This window comes from Scyliorhinus torazame, chromosome 2 (assembly GCF_047496885.1).
Source record: "Scyliorhinus torazame isolate Kashiwa2021f chromosome 2, sScyTor2.1, whole genome shotgun sequence".
Lineage (NCBI taxonomy): Eukaryota > Metazoa > Chordata > Chondrichthyes > Carcharhiniformes > Scyliorhinidae > Scyliorhinus > Scyliorhinus torazame.
In genome coordinates this window covers 115227192-115246285 of record NC_092708.1, presented here as the reverse complement: position 1 = coordinate 115246285, position 19094 = coordinate 115227192, and the positions used below count along the sequence as shown (strand labels likewise).

Below are 19094 nucleotides of genomic sequence, written 5' to 3'. Positions count from 1 at the left end.
GCAACTTAGCATCCACGTTGAGGAGCGAGATCGGCCTGTACGATCCACATTGCAGTGGGTCCTTGCCCCGCTTTAGGATCAAAGAAATCGTCGCCTCCGACATTGTCGGGGGCAGGGTCCCTCCCTCCCTTGCCTCATTAAAGGTCCTCACTAGCAGCGGGGCCAACAGGTCTATGTACTTCCTGTAGAACTCCACCGGGAACCCGTCCGGTCCCGGGGCCTTCCCTGCCTGCATATTCCCCAAACCTTTGCTCAGCTCCTCCAACCCAATTGGTGCCCCCAAACCAGCCACCTCTTGCTCCTCCACCCTCGGGAATCTCAGTTGGTCTAGGAATCGTCTCATCCCCTCTTCCCCCGCTGGGGGCTGGAAGCTGTACAGCTCCTCATAGAAGGCCTTGAATGCCTCATTTATTTTCGTCGCACTCTGCACGGTCGCTCCTCTTCCATCCTTAACTCCACCTATTTCCCTCGCTGCCATCCTCTTACGAAGCTGGTGTGCCAGCATCCGACTCGCCTTCTCCCCATACTCGTAGGTCGCCCCCTGTGCTTTCCTCCACTGTGCCTCTGCCTTCCCTGTGGTCAACAGGTCAAACTCCGTCTGGAGCCGTCGTCTTTCCCCAAGTACTCCCTCCTCAGGGGCCTCTGCATATCTCCTGCCCACTCTTAAAATTTCCCCCACTAGCCTCTCCCTTTCCATGCCCTCTATCTTCTCCCTGTGAGCCCTGATGGAGATTAGCTCTCCCCTGATCAACGCCTTCAGCGCCTCCCATACCACCCCCACCTGCACCTCCCCATTGTCGTTGACCTCCAAGTACCTTTTGATACACCCCCCTCACCCTGCCACACACCACCTCATCTGCCAGCAGTCCCACATCTAACCGCCACAGTTGGTCCCTCTCCTCTCCCAACTCCAGTTCCACCCAGTGCGGGGCGATATCTGAAATGGCTATGGCCGAATACTCTGTTCCCTCCACTTTCGGGATCAGCGCCCTGCCCAGAACAAAAAAATCTATCCGGGAGTAGGCTTTGTGCACGTGGGAGAAAAAATAAAATTCCCTGGCCTGCGGCCTGGCAAACCTCCACGGGTCCACTCCCCCCATCTGATCCATAAACCCCCTAAGCACCTTGGCCGCTGCTGGCCTCTTTCCGGTCCTAGATCTGGAGCGATCCAGTGCTGGGTCCAACACCGTATTAAACTCCCCACCCATTATCAAGCTTCCTACCTCCAGGTCCGGAATGCGCCCCAACATACGCTTCATGAATCCGGCATCATCCCAGTTCGGGGCGTATATATTTACCAATTCCACCCACGTCCCCTTCAGCTTACCGCTCACCATCACATATCGCCCTCCGTTGTCCACTACGATATTCTTGGCCTCAAATGACACCCGCTTCCCCACCAATATTCCTCCCCCCCCCCCCCCCCCACCACCACCCGCCGACTAGCCATATCCTTTTCTAGGCCAGTCCCGTGCCCGCGCCGCCCTCACCCTCCAGTCCCCCAGACAGGAGACCCCCGCACCGACCACCTCTTCTCTGTCCCATTCCCCTTCGGCCAGTGCAGCAGCAACCCTTTTTCTTTCCCCCCCCACCCCCCGCTAGACCCGTGTCTAGCTTTTTTGCTCTCCCCGTAACACTCCCGTAAGTCAGCTGACCCCGGCTTCCCCCGCCGTCCCATTGACCCCCCCCCCGTGTGGGAATCTCCCAATCAGTGTGCGTTCCCCTCCCGCCTTTCTTCCCTAGCGAGGGAAAAAAAAAACGCGCTTTCCTAAGCCTGCCCCGCCCCCTCTGGCGCAGCTCCTGTCGTGGCCTTGTCTCTTTTCCCCCATTGCCATCCCCCTCTCTCCCCCAGCCCGTGTAACATTTCCTGCACGTGATTAACACCCTATGTACAACAAACATCAAACACCCCCCCCCCCACCCTCAGTTTGAGTCCAATGTTTCGGTTAGAATAAAGGTCCACGCCTCTTCAGGCGTTTCAAAATAATGGTGCTGATCCTTGTGTGTGAACCACAATCGCGCTGGCTGCAGCATTCCGATTCTCACTCCTTTCCGGTGCAGCACCGCCTTGGCCCGGTTGAAACCCGCTCTCCTCTTTGCAACCTCTGTGCTCCAGTCCGGGTATATTCTGATCTCCGCATTGTCCCACCTGCTGCTCCGCTCTTTCTTGGCCCATTTCAAGACCCTCTCTCTGTCCGTGAAACGGTGAAACCTCACCACGATCGCCCTTGCCGGCTCGTTAGCCTTGGGCCTCCTCGCCAGCAGGACTGGCCTAGCAAAGGAGATGGCTAGTCGGCAGTGGGGGGGGTGGGGGGGCAATCCGGCTGATAACGTGTGCCCCATCCAGCTCCAAAGGCCTCGAAGGGGCCTCCATGCCCATCATCGACCCGAGCATCGTGCTCGCATATGCCCCGGCATCGGCCCCCTCCACTCCTTCAGGGAGACCCAGGATCCGAAGATTCTTTCTCCTCGACCTGTTCTCCAGGTCTTCGAATCTTCCCGCCCACCTTTTGTGCAGCGCCTCGTGCTCCTTCACTCTCACCGCCAGGCCCAAGATCTCGTCCTCGTTCTCATTGACTTTTTTCTGCACCTCCTGGATCTTTACCTCGTGGGCCTTCTGGGTCATCCCTAATCCTTCAATCGCCGACAGCATAGGCGCCTGCATCTCTTTCCGCAGCTCCTCGAAGCAGCGCTTGATGAACTCTTGCAGTTCCGGCCCGCATTCCACTTTATCCCCGGCCGCCGCCATTTTGTCTTTCTTCCCTCGCTTCTCCCGCTGCTCCAGTGCCGCTTTTTTGGCCGTTTCGCTACTGGTCCGGTCCATAAACGATGAAGGGGGACCTCACTCTTCCCTTCCCACACGGAGCATCTTCAAAAAATTCCCGTTGGGGCTCCTCTAGAGAGCCCGAAAGTCCGTAATAGCGGGAGCTGCCGACTCGTGCGGCTTAGCTCCGCATCGCCGCAACCGGATCACTGAAGCAATTCATGTCCAAATGTAGCAAGATCTGGACAATATCTAGGCTTGGACTAACAAGTGGCAAGTTACATTTGTGCCATTCAAATGCCAGGCAATGACTATCTCCAACCTTGACATTCAATGGAATTACCATCGCTGAATCCCACACTGTCAACATCCTGGGGGTTACCAATAACCAGAAACTGATCTGGGCTAGCCATTTAAATACTGTGGCTACCAGAGCAGCTCAAAGGCTAGGAACCCTGTGGCGAGTAACTCACCTCCTGACTCCAAAAAACCTGTCCACCATCTACAAGGCACAATTCGGGAGTGTAATGGAATTCTCTCCACTTGTCTGGATGAGTGCAGTTCCAACAACACTCGAGAAGCTCGACACCTTCAGGACAAAGCAGCCCACTTCATTGCTACTCCTTCCACAAACATTCAATCCCTCCACCAACGACGAACAGTGGCAGCCGTGTGCGCCATCTACAAGATGCACTGCAGGAACTTGCCAAGGTTCCTCAGCCAGCACCTTCCAAAACTGCAACAACTACATCTAGAAGGACATGAGCTTTAAATATGTTTTAACTGCCTGTAGAGTTTTCTTGTTACTAACATTGTTTTTCTTGTTACCATTAATCTGTATCCTGTGAAATATTCACCTGCACTTTGTTCCATCTGCTAGATACTACTACCTTGCCTTCAGGGCACATCAGATACCTCCTGCTAATTCTGCAAGCTGTACTTCCATCCTAAAGAAAGCAAGACTAAACAAATGGGTGCTTGGAAAAACTAAGGTAAGAACAGGCTTCAGGTTCTTTTATAACCGGCATTTCTCAAGATTGCTGAATACTCTTCGTTTCTTAAATTTGACACTATATTTTTGTGAATGTCTTCATTTCAATGTAATGCCACATAAGAATACAATAAATCAAAATCGAAACAGGCCACTCTGCTCTTCTAACCTCCTCCATTCAATAGGATCACAGTTGATCTGTTGTGCTCAATAACTCCACTTTCCGGCCTACCCCTGGTGACATTTGATTCCCTTGTCAATCTGTTTCACTCCTCCTTAAGTATATTCAATGACTCTGCCTCCACTGATTCCGTGAGGAAAAGAATTCCAAATGCGAATTACCTTCTGAGAGAAAAAAGTCCTCCTTATCTCTGCCTTTAGTGAGGGACCCCTTTTGAAACTGTCCCTTAATTTTAGACTCCCCCATGAGGGGAATGCAGTTCAACTCAAGAAGCTGTAGTTCAACATAGTATTTTTTGGGGGGACTGATGAGAGGAAACTAATTACTTGTAAAATTGTAGGTGTTCACCGAGTTTTTTCTGTCATTATGCACAGCCACTCCATGTTGGCATCACTGTGTAAAGCAAAGTGGGATTGGTGCAGTATATGAGAGAGTATTTATAAACATAAGTGTGTTTCTCCTAAACATCTGTGAATTTGCCAGTTCTCTCCAACACAACATCACTGTGATCCTAGCAGTGGTTCCCAACTGCTATGCCGCAGCACACTGGTGTGCACTGAGAAGGGTGCAAGTGTACCCTGGCCGCTGGCCACCAACATAGCACACGTGCCCTTGCATAAAGCCATCTGACAAGCCCCAAGTATCACCGCAAGATCCCTTTAACCAGGGAGGCAGTCACACAGTTATTTCTCGCCACACACTGAAATTAACATAGCAACATAGTGTAGCGCACAAAGACTCACGAGAGACGAATAGAGATGAAGTCGATGAGGCTTTATTAAGCGTGACTTGTTCCCCCGCAGTTCGGTAGCAGACTGGCCTGCGGGGGAGAACGCCTGGTTCTTATACTCCGCCTTCAGGGCGGAGCTAGAGGTAAACAGCCAACCAGGACCCGGGATCTGTCAGCCAATGACATCACGGCTTCACAGTCCCACATGACCCCTAATGCATACTACCACATTCACCCCTTGTTAAAAATGAACCCGGCGGGGTGGTGCTTCGTATGGTGGTAAGGGTTTACAAGGCTGGTCCTGGGAGGAAAACTTTTGCATGTCATCACAGCATGTACAGAGGTTTTTTTTGTTTTGAACTATTTACAGTAAAAGGGGGAAAAAGGAAAACGTTCTCGTTACAGTCCACAATATAGTAGTGTTACATCGATGCCACGAGTCGGTCGGGCGGTCTGGTCGTCCTCGTCGATCGCCTCGGCCCCAGTGGTGGTGCTTGTTCCCGTGTTGTCGTCTCCGGGAGCCTTACGGTTTCTGCTTCCGCTTCACTTCTGGTCGGACCTGGGAGGAGGACCGATCCCCCCGGGAAGGGGGCGCTCGCGGGGTGCGCCGGTGGCAGGGAGGGGGTGATTGGTGTCGGGGGGGGTGTGCGTTGCCGGCGGGCGCCAGATCTCGCAGGGAGACCGTGTCCTGTCGGCCGTCGGGGTACTCCACGTAAGCGTACTGCGGGTTCGCGTGGAGGAGGCGAACCCTCTCGACCAACGGGTCCGACTTGTGCGCCCGCACATGTTTTCGGAGCGGGATGGGTCCTGGGACCGCCAGCCAGATCGGCAGCGACGTTCCAGAGGAGGACTTCCTGGGGAAGACAAGGAGGCGCTCATGTGGCGTTTGGTTAGTGCTAGTACACAGTAGCGACCGTATGGAGTGGAGAGCGTCCGGGAGGACCTCCTGCCACCGTGAAACTGGGAGGTCCCTGGACCGTAGGGCCAGTAGGACGGTCTTCCAGACCGTGCCGTTCTCCCTCTCTACTTGCCCGTTCCCCCAGGGGTTGTAGCTGGTCGTCCTGCTCGAGGCTATACCGTTGCTGAGCAGGAACTGGCGCAGCTCGTCACTCATAAAGGAGGACCCCCTGTCGTTGTGGACGTATGCGGGGCAACCGAACAGTGTGAATATGGTGTTAAGGGCTTTAATGACTGTGGCCGCTGTCATGTCAGGGCAGGGGATGGCGAAGGGGAAACGGGAGTACTCGTCCACCACGTTCAGGAAGTATATGTTGCGGTCGGTGGAGGGGAGGGACCCTTTGAAATCCAGACTAAGGCGTTCAAAGGGACGGGAAGCCTTGATCAGGTGTGCACCATCCGGCCTGAAAAAGTGCGGTTTGCACTCTGCGCAGATGTGGCAGTTCCTTGTGACTGTACGGATCTCCTGCACAGAGTAGGGGAGGTTGCGGGACTTTATAAAGTGGTAGAACCGAGTGGCCCCCGGGTGGCAGAGGTCCTCGCGGAGGGTTTGGAGGCGGTTAATTTGTGCGTTGGCACATGTGCCGCGGGATAGGGCGTCGGACGGCTCGTTCAGTTTTCCGGGACGGTACATGATCTCATAGTTGAAGGTGGAGAGCTCGATCCTCCACCTTAAGATCTTGTCGTTCTTAATTTTGCCCCGCTGTGCATTATCGAACATGAAGGCTACCGACCATTGGTCCGTGAGGAGAGTGAATCTCCTGCCGGCCAGGTAATGCCTCCAATGTCGCACAGCTTCCACTATGGCTTGGGCTTCCTTTTCCACTGAGGAGTGGCGGATTTCTGAAGCGTGGAGGGTTCGGGAGAAAAAGGCCACGGGCCTGCCCACTTGGTTAAGGGTGGCCGCTAGAGCTACATCGGAGGCGCGCTCTCGACCTGGAAGGGGAGGGACTCGTCGATGGTGCGCATCGTGGCCTTTGCGATATCCGCTTTGATGCGGCTGAAGGCCTGGCAAGCCTCTGTCGACAGAGTGAAGGTCGTGGTCTGTATTAGGGGGCGGGCCTTGTCTGCGTACTGGGGGACCCACTGGGCGTAATATGAAAAAAAACCCAGGCAGCGTTCTAGGGCTTTTGAGCAGTGCGGGAGGGGAAATTCCATGAGGGGGCGCATGCATTCGGGGTCGGGGCCTATTATCCCATTGCGCACTACATATCCCAAGATGGCTAGCCGGTTTGTGCTAAACACGCACTTGTCCTCGTTGTATGTGAGGTTCAAGGCTTTAGCGGTCTGGAGGAATTTTTGGAGGTTGGCGTCGTGGTCCTGCTGATCGTGGCCGCAGGTGGTTACGTTGTCGAGGTACGCGAACGTGGCCTGCAACCCGTGTTGATCAACCATTCGGTCCATCTCTCGTTGGAAGACCGAGACCCCGTTTGTGACGCCAAATGGGACCCTTAGGAAGTGGTATAATCGCCCGTCTGCCTCAAAGGCTGTGTACTTGCGGTCACTTGGGCGGATGGGGAGCTGATGGTAGGCGGACTTGAGGTCCACGGTGGAGAAGACCTTATATTGGGCAATCCGATTGACCATGTCGGATATGCGGGGGAGAGGGTACTCATCTAGTTGTGTGTACCTGTTGATGGTCTGGCTATAGTCTATGACCATCCTTTGCTTCTCCCCTGTCTTTACTACTACCACCTGTGCTCTCCAAGGACTGTTGCTGGCCTGGATTATGCCTTCCTTCAGTAGCCGCTGGACTTCGGACCGAATGAATGTCCGGTCCTGGGCGCTGTACCGTCTGCTCCTAGTGGCGACGGGTTTGCAATCCGGGGTGAGGTTTGCAAACAAGGATGGGGGCTCAACCTTGAGGGTTGCGAGGCCGCAGATAGTGAGTGGGGGTATTGGGCCGCCGAATTGAAACGTTAGGCTCTGCAGGTTGCACTGGAAATCTAATCCCAGTAATGTGGGCGCGCAGAGTTGGGGAAGGCCGTAGAGCCTGTAGTTTTTAAACTCCCTCCCTTGCACCGTTAGGGTCACTATGCAGAAGTCTTTAATCTGTACGGAGTGGGATCCTGCAGCTAGGGAAATCTTTTGCGCACTGGGACGGATGGTCAAAAAACAGCGTCTTACCGTGTCGGGGTGGATGAAGCTTTCGGTGCTCCCGGAGTCGAGTGCCCGTTTATCAGCACCAGCACCGTTGTTGTCGTCGTCTGGAGCGTCCGGGGCCGTGCTTGGTCCAGCGTCATTGAGGCCAGACGTGATCGTAGTGCTTGAGCGTCTTCCTCGAACCCCGTGGAGCCGTCGACACTGGGGTCCGTTGTTGCCGTCCAAGATGGCGGCGGGGGTGAACAAAATGGCCGCCCCCATGCATCGCACATGGCTGGGGGGTCACAAGATGGCGGCGGGGTGGACAAAATGGCCATCCCCATGCGTCGCACAGGTCTGGGGGATCCCAAGATGGCGGCGCCCCTCCTCCCCTCGTAGTGGCCGGGACCCAAAGTGGCGGCGCCTGCGGGTCGCACATGGGGCGCTGGGGGGGTTGGGGAGCGTCAGAAACGCGCAGATCGCCTTGTTCTCCGGGGACAGCGGTAGTCGGGACCCAAACTGGTTGCGCATGCGGGTCGTACATGGGGCGCTGGACAGCGGTGGCCGGGACCCAAACTGGTTGCGCCTGCGGGTCGTACATGGGGCGCTGGGGGGGGTTGGGGAGCGTTAGAATCGCGCAGGAATCCTTGTTCGCCGGGGACAGCGGCGACCTCCCGGGACCGGCACACAGCCGCGAAATGGCCCTTTTTCCCGCAGCTCTTACAAATCGCTGCGCGGGCCAGGCAGCGCTGTTGGGGGTGTTTCGCCTGGCCGCAGAAATAGCAGCGGGCTCCCCCGGGACGACTTGGCGTCTGAACCGCGCAAGCCTGTGGGGTGGGGGGGGGAGGGGAGGGTTTGTCGCGACGGGGGCTCACGGAGCCCAAGGGGCTGCCGCGCGGTCGGGGCCGTAGGCGCGGGCGTTTCGCGCGGCCACATCTAGTGAGGCTGCAAGGGCCCATGCCTCTGAGAGTCCTAGCGACTCTTTTTCTAAAAGTCTTTGGCGAATTTGGGAAGAGTTCATACCAGCCACAAAAGCATCACGCATCAACATGTCCGTGTGTTCCATCGCGTTTACCGGCGGGCAGCTGCAGGCCCGTCCCAAAATTAGTAGCGCGGCGTAGAAATCATCTATCAATTCTCCGGGACTTTGCCGTCTCGTTGCGAGTTGGTAGCGTGCGTAGATCTGGTTCACTGGGCGAACATAGATGCTTTTTAGTGCTGCGAACGCCGTCTGGTAATCCTCTGCGTCTTCGATGAGAGGGAAAATTTCCGGGCTTACCCTCGAGTGCAGGACCTATAGTTTCTGCTCTTCTGTGACCCGGCCGGGGGCCGTTCTGAGGTAGGCCTCGAAACAAGTCTGCCAGTGTTTGAAAACTGCTGCTGAGTTCACTGCGTTGGGGCTGATCCTCAGGCATTCCGGGATGATCCTGAGCTCCATAGTTCTTTTAAGCACGCTTAATAAATTGTAGCGCACAAAGACTCACGAGAGACGAATAGAGATGAAGTCGATGAGGCTTTATTAAGCGTGACTTGTTCCCCGCAGTTCAGTAGCAGACTGGCCTGCGGGGGAGAACTCCTGGTTCTTATACTCCGCCTTCAGGGCGGAGCTAGAGGTCAACAGCCAACCAGGACCCGGGATCTGTCAGCCAATGACATCACGGCTTCACAGTCCCACATGACCCCTAATGCATACTACCACACATAGAAAATAGGAGCAGGCGGAGGCCATTCTACCCTTGAGCCTGCTCCGCCACTCATTATGATCATGGCTCATCATCCAACTCAATAGCCGATTCCCACTTTTCCCCCCCATATCCTTCGATCTCCTTCGCCCAAAGTGCCATACCTAACTGCTTCTTGAAAATGTTTTGGCCTCAACTATTTCCTATGCTAACGAATTCCACAGGCTCACCACACTCTGGGTGAGGAAAGATCTCCTCATTCCTGTCCTGAATGGTCTAGTCCGTATCCTCAGACTGTGACCCCCTGGTTCACCATCGGAAACATCCTTCCTTCATCAACCCTATCCAGTCCTGTTAAAATTTTATAGGTTTCTATGAGATCCCCATCATTCATGAGAACTCCAGCGAATACAATCCTAACCAATTCAGTCTCTCCTCCAGCATGGTAGCACAATGGTTAGCACTGTTTCTTCACAGCGCCAGGGACCCAGATTTGATTCCCTGCTTGGGTCACTGTCTCTCCGGAGTCTGCACGCTCTCCCTGTGTCTGTGTGAGCACCTCTAGGTGCTCCGGTTTCCTCCCACATGTCATAAGACCATAAGACATAGGAGCAGAATTAGGCCACTTGGCCTATCGAGTCTGCTCCGCCATTCAATCATGGCTGATATTTTCTCATCCCCATTCTCCAGCTTTCTCCCCATAACCCCTGATCCCCTTATTAATCAAGAACCCATCTATCTCTGTCTTAAAGACACTCAGTGATTTGGCCTCCACAGCCTTCTGCGGTAAAGAGTTCCACAGATTCACCACTCTGTGGCTGAAGAAATTTCTCCTCATCTCTGTTTTAAAGGATCGTCCCTTTAGTCTGAGATTGTTGTCTCTGTTTCTAGTTTTTTCTTCAAGTGGAAACATCCTCTCCACATCCACTCTATCCAGGCCTCGCAGTATCTTGTAAGTTTCAGTAAGATCCCCCCTCATCCTTCTAAACTCCAACAAGTACAGACCCAGAGTCCTCAACCGCTCCTCATACGACAAGCTCTTCATTCCAGGGATCATTCTTGTGAATCTCCTCTGGATCCTTTACAAGAGCAGCTCATCCTTAGATACGGGGCCCAAAACTGCTCAGGATAATCCAAATGGGATCTGACCAGAGCCTTCTACAGCCTCAGAAGTACATCCCTCCTCTTGAATTCTAGCCCTCTCGACATGAATGCTAACATTGCATTTGCCTTCCTAACTGCCAACTGAACCTGCATGTTAACCTTCAGAGAATCTTGACCAAGGACTCCCAAGTCCCTTTGTGCTTCTGGTTTCTTAAGCATTTCCCCATTTAGAAAATAGTCTATGCCTCCATTCTTCCTTCCAAAATGCATAACCTCACACTTTTCCACATTGTTTTCCATCTGCCACTTCTTTTCCTACTCTCCTAGCCTGTCCAAATCCTTCTGCAGCCCGCCGACTTCCTCAATGCTACCTGTCCCTCTACAGATCTTTGTATCATCTGCAAACATAGCAATAGTGCCTTCAGTTCCTTCTTCCAGATCATTAATGTACATTGTGAAATGTTGTGGTCCCAGAACAGACACTGAGGCACACCACTAGTTATTGGCTGCCATCCTGAAAAAGACCCCTTTATCCCCACTCTCTGCCTACTGCCAGTCAGCCAATTCTCTATCCATGCCAGGATCCTACCCTTAACACATGGGCTCTTAACTTATTTAACAGTCTCCTATGCGGCACCTTGTCAAATTCTGGATATCTAAATACATCACGTCCACTGGTTCACTTTTGTCGAACGTCCTTGTTCTCTCCTCAAAGAACTCTAACAGATTTGTCAGACATGACCTCCCCTTGACAAAGCCGTGCTGATTCAGTCCTATTTTATCACTTCCAAGTACTCCACGATTTCATCTTTAATAACAGACTCTAAAATCTTACCAATGACCAAAGTCAGACTAAACGGCCTATAATTTCCCGTCTTCTGCCTCCTTCCCTTCTTAAACAGCGGAAGACATGCTTGTTAGGTGAATTGGACATTCCGAATTCTCCCTCAGTGTACCGAACAGGTCCCGTAATGTGGCGACCTAGGGATTTTCACTAGAACTTCATTGCAGTGTTAATGTAAGTCTACTTGTGACACTGATAAAGATTATCATGCGTCTGTCCCGCCATCCCTGGAATAAGTCTAGTAAACCTTCACTGCACTCCCTCTAGAGCAAGAACATCCTTCCTCAGATAAGGAGACAAAGCTGCACACAATATTCCAGGTGTGGCCTCACCAAAGCCCTGTATAATTGCTCCTGTGCTCAAATCCTCTCGCAACAAAGACCAGCATACCATTTGCCTTCTTTACCGCCTGCTGTACCTGCATGCTTACATTCAGTGACCGGCGTACAAAGACACCCTGAGCTTAGGAGAAACTTCTTCACCCAAAGGATTGTGAATCTATGGAATTCCCTGCCCAGTGAAACAGTTGAGGCTCCTTCATTAAATGTTTTCAAGATAAAGATAGATAATGTTTTGAAGAATAAAGGGATTAAGGGTTACGGTGTTCGGGCGGGAAAGTGGAGCTGAGTCCACAAAAGATCAACCATGATCTCATTGAATGGTGGAACAGGCTCGAAGGGCCAGATGGCCTACTCCTGCTCCTAGTTCTTATGTTCTTATATTCATTGCACATTCCCCTCTCCTAATTTATGGCATTTCAGATAATAATCTGCCTTTTCATTTTTCGTACCAAAGTGGATAATCTCACATTTATCCAAATTATACTGCATCTGCCATTCATTTGCCACTCACTCAAATTGTCCACATCACACTGAAGAATCTCTACATTCTCCTCACAGCTCACCCTCCCACCCAGCTTGGTGTCATCTGTGAATTTGGAGACATTACATTTTGTTCCCTCATCAAATCATTAATATATATTGTGAATAGCTGGGGTCCTCGATGGAATCCCCAAAGGTGTATCTGAAATTCGAAAGGGAGTGAAAGCTGCAGTTTGTATTGTGAAGCTGTGGGGTTTTGTTCAGGCGCTAGTTTTGGCTCTACCCGGGGGGCGTGGTTTGATGGGTCTGGCCAAGGTTGTTGCTAAGGAACCTGCCCCAAGATGGGTGGGTGAGGGGGTTTGGAAGGGGCCAAAAGCAGGACCGTGCCGGGTGTTGGATCATTGCTTACCACCAGAAAATGACATCGGCTGCAGCAGCCAAATCCTCCATGGAGAAAATATCCAGCAAAAAGCTGTGGGTGTTCCTCTGCATCTTGGGAGTCTTCGCTTGTATTTTGTACTACAGGATATGACCTGGAAAAACTGTACAATAAAATAAGTTTGCGCTTTCTCACAGCCTCATTTCACCTCTGCATGATAGAATATATAATACATGTTGACTTTTTTAAAAAATGTCCTGTATTGCCTAATGCAAGATACTTCACTGAGAGGTTAATTTTAGGTGTGCAGCTCTTCATTTTAAATATCTGCTGAACATTGCGGTTTCGATCTACCTCAATGAAGCAACAAGAGAACCCAGTTCACAATTAAGATCATATGTGGTATAATGTTGACAGAGTGTGGTATTTAGGCATCATAAATTGGCAAAAAGAAACATTTCAATTTAATAGCGACTGTAAAACTTTATGGTGATACTATCCCCCACTCAAGTGCTCAAAACAATCTTTGTAAAGTATGTAGTCATTATCTAATATTAAATGTATTGCTATCATTTGGCACACAGCAGGGGTATGTAACAGAGTTACAGAATGTAACGCAAAACGATGTCAATTCAAACCATGTGTCATTAAAGGAGAGCAAATAAATGATATGTGTCTTGTTAAGGACTGTGAAATTAAATTGCCACCTTGCAATTACAAGCATGTACAATGCATTGGTATTTAGATTTGATATTTAACCTGGTAAATGTAAAAAAGGCTGTTTTCATGTAGTGTGGGCAGCAGTTATATTACAGTGCAACAATATGTTGTTTCTTGTTTTCTGGTTAATATTGATTGGTATACCTTCATGTCTTAATTCCTATTAGCATTTTAACTGGAATAATTGTTGACTTTGAATTAAACTGATGTTCAGTCCGAATGCTGATATTGAACTGAGAACACAGGATGAATGGTCATGCCCACGATGGTCTGTACCCAGGCCCTTGTATGTGAGTGGCCACTGTTGGTTCCCTGCTACATTGTTTATGACCAATTGATTCAGCTGAAAAATAGTGGGTGTACTTGTCTCATTGAAGTGTGTCATGTTACTGAAAAGGTTAGGAACCACTGGTCTATAGGAAGAGAGGGGTTGGAACTTCACAGAATGAAGAGAAGGAAGCTATTCAGCTCATCGAGTCCGTCTTGACCAACTGCAAGAGCAATTCAGTTAGTCCCATTCCCCTGCCCTTTCACCGTAGATCTGCATTGTTTTTGCTCAGGTGCTTAACTAATTCCCTTTAGAAGGCCACCACTGAATCTGCTTCCACTGCACTCTCAGGCAGTGAATCCTGGATCTGCTTCCACTGAATCTGCTTCCACTGCAACCTCAGGCAGTCAATCCTGGATCTGCGTCCACTGAATCTGCTTCCACTGCACTCTCAGGCAGTGAATCCTGGATCTGCTTCCACTGAATCTGCATCCACTGCACTCTCAGGCAGTGAATCCTGAATCTGCTTCCACTGAATCTGCTTCCACTGCTCTCTCAGGCAGTGAATCCTGAATCTGCTTCCACTGAATCTGCTTCCACTGCTCTCTCAGGCAGTGAATCCTGGATCTGCTTCCACTGAATCTGCTTCCACTGCACTCTCAGGCAGTGAATCCTGGATCTGCTTCCACTGAATCTGCTTCCACTGCACTCTCAGGCAGTGAATCCTGGATCTGCTTCCACTGAATCTGCTTCCACTGCACTCTCAGACAGTGAATCCTGGATCTGCTTCCACTGAATCTGCTTCCACTGCACTCCCAGGCAGTGAACCCTGGATCTGCTTCCACTGAAACTGCTTCCACTGCACTCTCAGGCAGTGAATCCTGGATCTCCTTCCACTGAATATGCTTCCACTGCACTCTCAGGCAGTGAATCCTGGATCTACTTCCACTGAATCTGCTTCCACTGCACTCTCAGGCAGTGAATCCTGGATCTACTTCCACTGAATCTGCTTCCACTGCACTCTCAGGCAGTGAATCCTGAATCTGCTTCCACTGAATCTGCTTCCACTGCACTCTCAGAGAGTGAATCCTGGATCTGCTTCCACTGAATCTGCTTCCACTGCACTCTCAGGCAGTGAATCCTGGATCTGCTTCCACTGAATCTGCTTGCACAGCACTCTCAGGCAGTGAATCCTGGATCTGCTTCCACTGAATCTGCTTCCACTGCACTCTCAGGCAGTGAATCCTGGATCTGCTTCCACTGAATCTGCTTCCACTGCACTCTCAGGCAGTGAATCCTGGATCTGCTTCCACTGAATCTGCTTCCACTGCACTCTCAGGCAGTGAATCCTGGATCTGCTTCCACTGAATCTGCTTACACTGCACTCTCAGGCAGTGAATCCTGGATCTACTTCCACTGAATCTGCTTCCACTGCACTCTCAGGCAGTGAATCCTGGATCTGCTTCCACTGAATCTGCTTCCACTGCACACTCAGGCAGTGAATCCTGGATCTGCTTCCACTGAATCTGCTTCCACTGCACTCTCAGGCAGTGAATCCTGGATCTCCTTCCACTAAATCTGCTTACACTGCACTCTCAGGCAGTGAATCCTGGATCTGCTTCCACTGAATCTGCTTCCACTGCACTCTCAGACAGTGAATCCTGGATCTGCTTCCACTGAATCTGCTTACACTGCACTCTCAGGCAGTGAATCCTGGATCTGCTTCCACTGCTCTCTCAGGCAGTGAATCCTGGATCTGCTTCCACTGAATCTGCTTACACTGCACTCTCAGGCAGTGAATCCTGGATCTGCTTCCACTGAATCTGCTTCCACTGCACTCTCAGACAGTGAATGCTGAATCTGCTTCCACTGAATCTTCTTACACTGCACTCTCAGGCAGTGAATCCTGGATCTGCTTCCACTGCTCTCTCAGGCAGTGAATCCTGGATCTGCTTCCACTGAATCTGCTTCCACTGCACTCTCAGAGAGTGAATCCTGGATCTGCTTCCACTGAATCTGCTTCCACTGCACTCTCAGGCAGTGAATCCTGGATCTGCTTCCACTGAATCTGCTTCCACTGCACTCTCAGGCAGTGAATCCTGGATCTGCTTCCACTGAATCTGCTTCCACTGCTCTCTCAGGCAGTGAATAATGGATCTGCTTCCACTGAATCTGCTTCCACTGCACTCTCAGGCAGTGAATCCTGGATCTGCTCCACTAAATCTGCTTCCACTGCACTCTCAGGCAGTGAATCCTGGATCTGCTTCCACTGCACTCTCAGGCAGTGAATCCTGGATCTGCTTCCACTGAATCTGCTTCCACTGCACTCTCAGGCAGTGAATCCTGGATCTGCTTCCACTGAATCTGCTTCCACTGCACTCTCAGGCAGTGAATCCTGGATCTGCTTCCACTGCACTCTCAGGCAGTGAATCCTGGATCTGCTTCCACTGAATCTGCTTACACTGCACTCTCAGGCAGTGAATCCTGGATCTGCTTCCACTGCTCTCTCAGGCAGTGAATCCTGGATCTGCTTCCACTGAATCTGCTTCCACTGCACTCTCAGGCAGTGAATCCTGAATCTGCTTCCACTGCTCTCTCAGGCAGTGAATCCTGGATCTGCTTCCACTGAATCTGCTTCCACTGCACTCTCAGGCAGTGAATCCTGGATCTGCTTCCACTGAATCTGCTTCCACTGCACTCTCAGGCAGTGAATCCTGGATCTGTTTCCACTGAATCTGCTTCCACTGCACTCTCAGGCAGTGAATCCTGGATCTGCTTCCACTGAATCTGCTTCCACTGCTCTCTCAGGCAGTGAATCCTGGATCTGCTTCCACTGAATCTGCTTCCACTGCACTCTCAGGCAGTGAATCCTGGATCTGCTTCCACTGAATCTGCTTCCACTGCACTCTCAGGCAGTGAATCCTGGATCTGCTTCCACTGAATCTGCTTCCACTGCACTCTCAGACAGTGAATCCTGGATCTGCTTCCACTGAATCTGCTTACACTGCACTCTCAGGCAGTGAATCCTGGATCTGCTTCCACTGAATCTGCTTCCACTGCTCTCTCAGGCAGTGAATAATGGATCTGCTTCCACTGAATCTGCTTACACTGCACTCTCAGGCAGTGAATCCTGGATCTGCTTCCACTGAATCTGCTTCCACTGCTCTCTCAGGCAGTGAATAATGGATCTGCTTCCACTGAATCTGCTTCCACTGCACTCTCAGGCAGTGAATCCTGGATCTGCTCCACTAAATCTGCTTCCACTGCACTCTCAGGCAGTGAATCCTGGATCTGCTTCCACTGCACTCTCAGGCAGTGAATCCTGGATCTGCTTCCACTGAATCTGCTTCCACTGCACTCTCAGGCAGTGAATCCTGGATCTGCTTCCACTGAATCTGCTTCCACTGCACTCTCAGGCAGTGAATCCTGGATCTGCTTCCACTGCACTCTCAGGCAGTGAATCCTGGATCTGCTTCCACTGAATCTGCTTCCACTGCACTCTCAGGCAGTGAATCCTGAATCTGCTTCCACTGCTCTCTCAGGCAGTGAATCCTGGATCTGCTTCCACTGAATCTGCTTCCACTGCACTCTCAGGCAGTGAATCCTGGATCTGCTTCCACTGCTCTCTCAGGCAGTGAATCCTGAATCTGCTTCCACTGAATCTGCTTCCACTGCTCTCTCAGGCAGTGAATCCTGGATCATAACACCTCATTGCATAACCACTGTACTTTGACTTTTTTTCTTAATTTATGGCATGTGGGCTTCGATTGCTAAGCCAGCATTTATTGCCCACAATTGGCCTTTCGAAGGTGGTGATGAGTTGGCTTCTGGAATTGCTGCAGTCCAGGTGATGCAGGTACACCCACAATGCTGTTAGGGATTCCAGGATTTTGACCCAGCGACAGTGAAGGAACGGTGATATATTTCCAAGTGAGAACGGCGAGTGACTTGGAAGGGAACTTTCAGGTGATGGTGTTCCCATGTGTCTGCTGCCCTTGTTATGGGTTTGGGAAATGCTGTCTAAGGAGCCTCGGTGAGTTCCTTCAGCGAATCTTGTAGATGGGTATACGCTGCTGCCACTGTTCATCAGTGGTGGAGGAAGTGAATGTTTGTGGACTGTCTGAGAGTGCAGTGAGTGGAAGCAGATCCAGGATTCACTGACTGAGAGTGCAGTGGAAGCAGATTCAGTGGAAGCAGATCCAGGATTCACTGCCTGAGAGAGCAGTGGAAGCAGATCCAGGATTCACTGCCTGTGAGTGCAGTGGAAGCAGATTCAGTGGAAGCAGATCCAGGATTCACTGCCTGAGAGTGCAGTGGAAGCAGATTCAGTGGAAGCAGATCCAGGATGCACTGCCTGAGAGTGCAGTGTAAGCAGATTCAGTGGAAGCAGATCCAGGATTCACTGCCTGAGAGTGCAGTGGAAGCAGATTCAGTGGAAGCAGATCCAGGATTCACTGCCTGAGAGTGCAGTGGAAGCAGATTCAGTGGAAGCAGATCCAGGATTCACTGCCTGAGAGTGCAGTGGAAGCAGATTCAGTGGAAGCAGATCCAGGATTCACTGCCTGAGAGTGCAGTGGAAGCAGATTCAGTGGAAGCAGATCCAGGATTCACTGCCTGAGAGTGCAGTGGAAGCAGATTCAGTGGAAGCAGATCCAGGATTCACTGCCTGAGAGTGCAGTGGAAGCAGATTCAGTGGAAACAGATCCAGGATTCACTGCCTGAGAGTGCAGTGGAAGTAGATTCAGTGGAAGCAGATCCAGGATTCACTGCCTGAGAGAGCAGTGGAAGCAGATCCAGGATTCACTGCCTGAGAGTGCAGTGGAAGCAGATTCAGTGGAAGCAGATCCAGGATTCACTGCCTGAGAGTGCAGTGGAAGCAGATTCAGTGGAAGCAGATCCAGGATTCACTGCCTGAGAGTGCAGTGGAAGCAGATTCAGTGGAAGCAGATCCAGGATTCACTGCCTGAGAGTGCAGTGGAAGCAGATTCAGTGGAAGCAGATCCAGGATTCACTGCCTGAGAGTGCAGTGGAAGCAGATTCAGTGGAAACAGATCCAGGATTCACTGCCTGAGAGTGCAGTGGAAGTAGATTCAGTGGAAGCAGATCCAGGATTCACTGCCTGAGAGTGCAGTGGAAGCAGATTCAGTGGAAACAGATCCAGGATTCACTGCCTGAGAGTGCAGTGGAAGCAGATTCAGTGGAAGCAGATCCAGGATTCACTGTCTGAGAGTGCAGTGGAAGCAGATTTAGTGGAAGCAGATCCAGGATTCACTGCCTGAGAGTGCAGTGGAAGTAGATTCAGTGGAAGCAGATCCAGGATTCGCTGCCTGAGAGTGCAGTGGAAGCAGATTCAGTGGAAACAGATCCAGGATTCACTGCCTGAGAGAGCAGTGGAAGCAGATCCAGGATTCACTGCCTGAGAGTGCAGTGGAAGCAGATTCAGTGGAAGCAGATCCAGGATTCACTGTCTGAGAGTGCAGTGGAAGCAGATTCAGTGGAAACAGATCCAGGATTCACTGCCTGAGAGTGCAGTGGAAGCAGATTCAGTGGAAGCAGATCCAGGATTCACTG

At 51.4% G+C, this 19094-nt stretch overlaps 1 protein-coding gene across 9 annotated transcripts in view; it reads left to right on the top strand.

Annotated features, from left to right (window-relative positions):
* Window positions 1–19094, top strand: part of myo3b (myosin IIIB) — a 1137435-nt gene that overhangs the window by 682380 nt on the left and 435961 nt on the right. For all 9 annotated transcript variants that reach the window (XM_072475849.1, XM_072475846.1, XM_072475848.1 and 6 more), the window contains one exon: window positions 3645–3756. In XM_072475849.1, the coding sequence (XP_072331950.1) occupies window positions 3645–3756 (112 nt within the window). The remainder of the gene's footprint in view (window positions 1–3644; window positions 3757–19094) is intronic.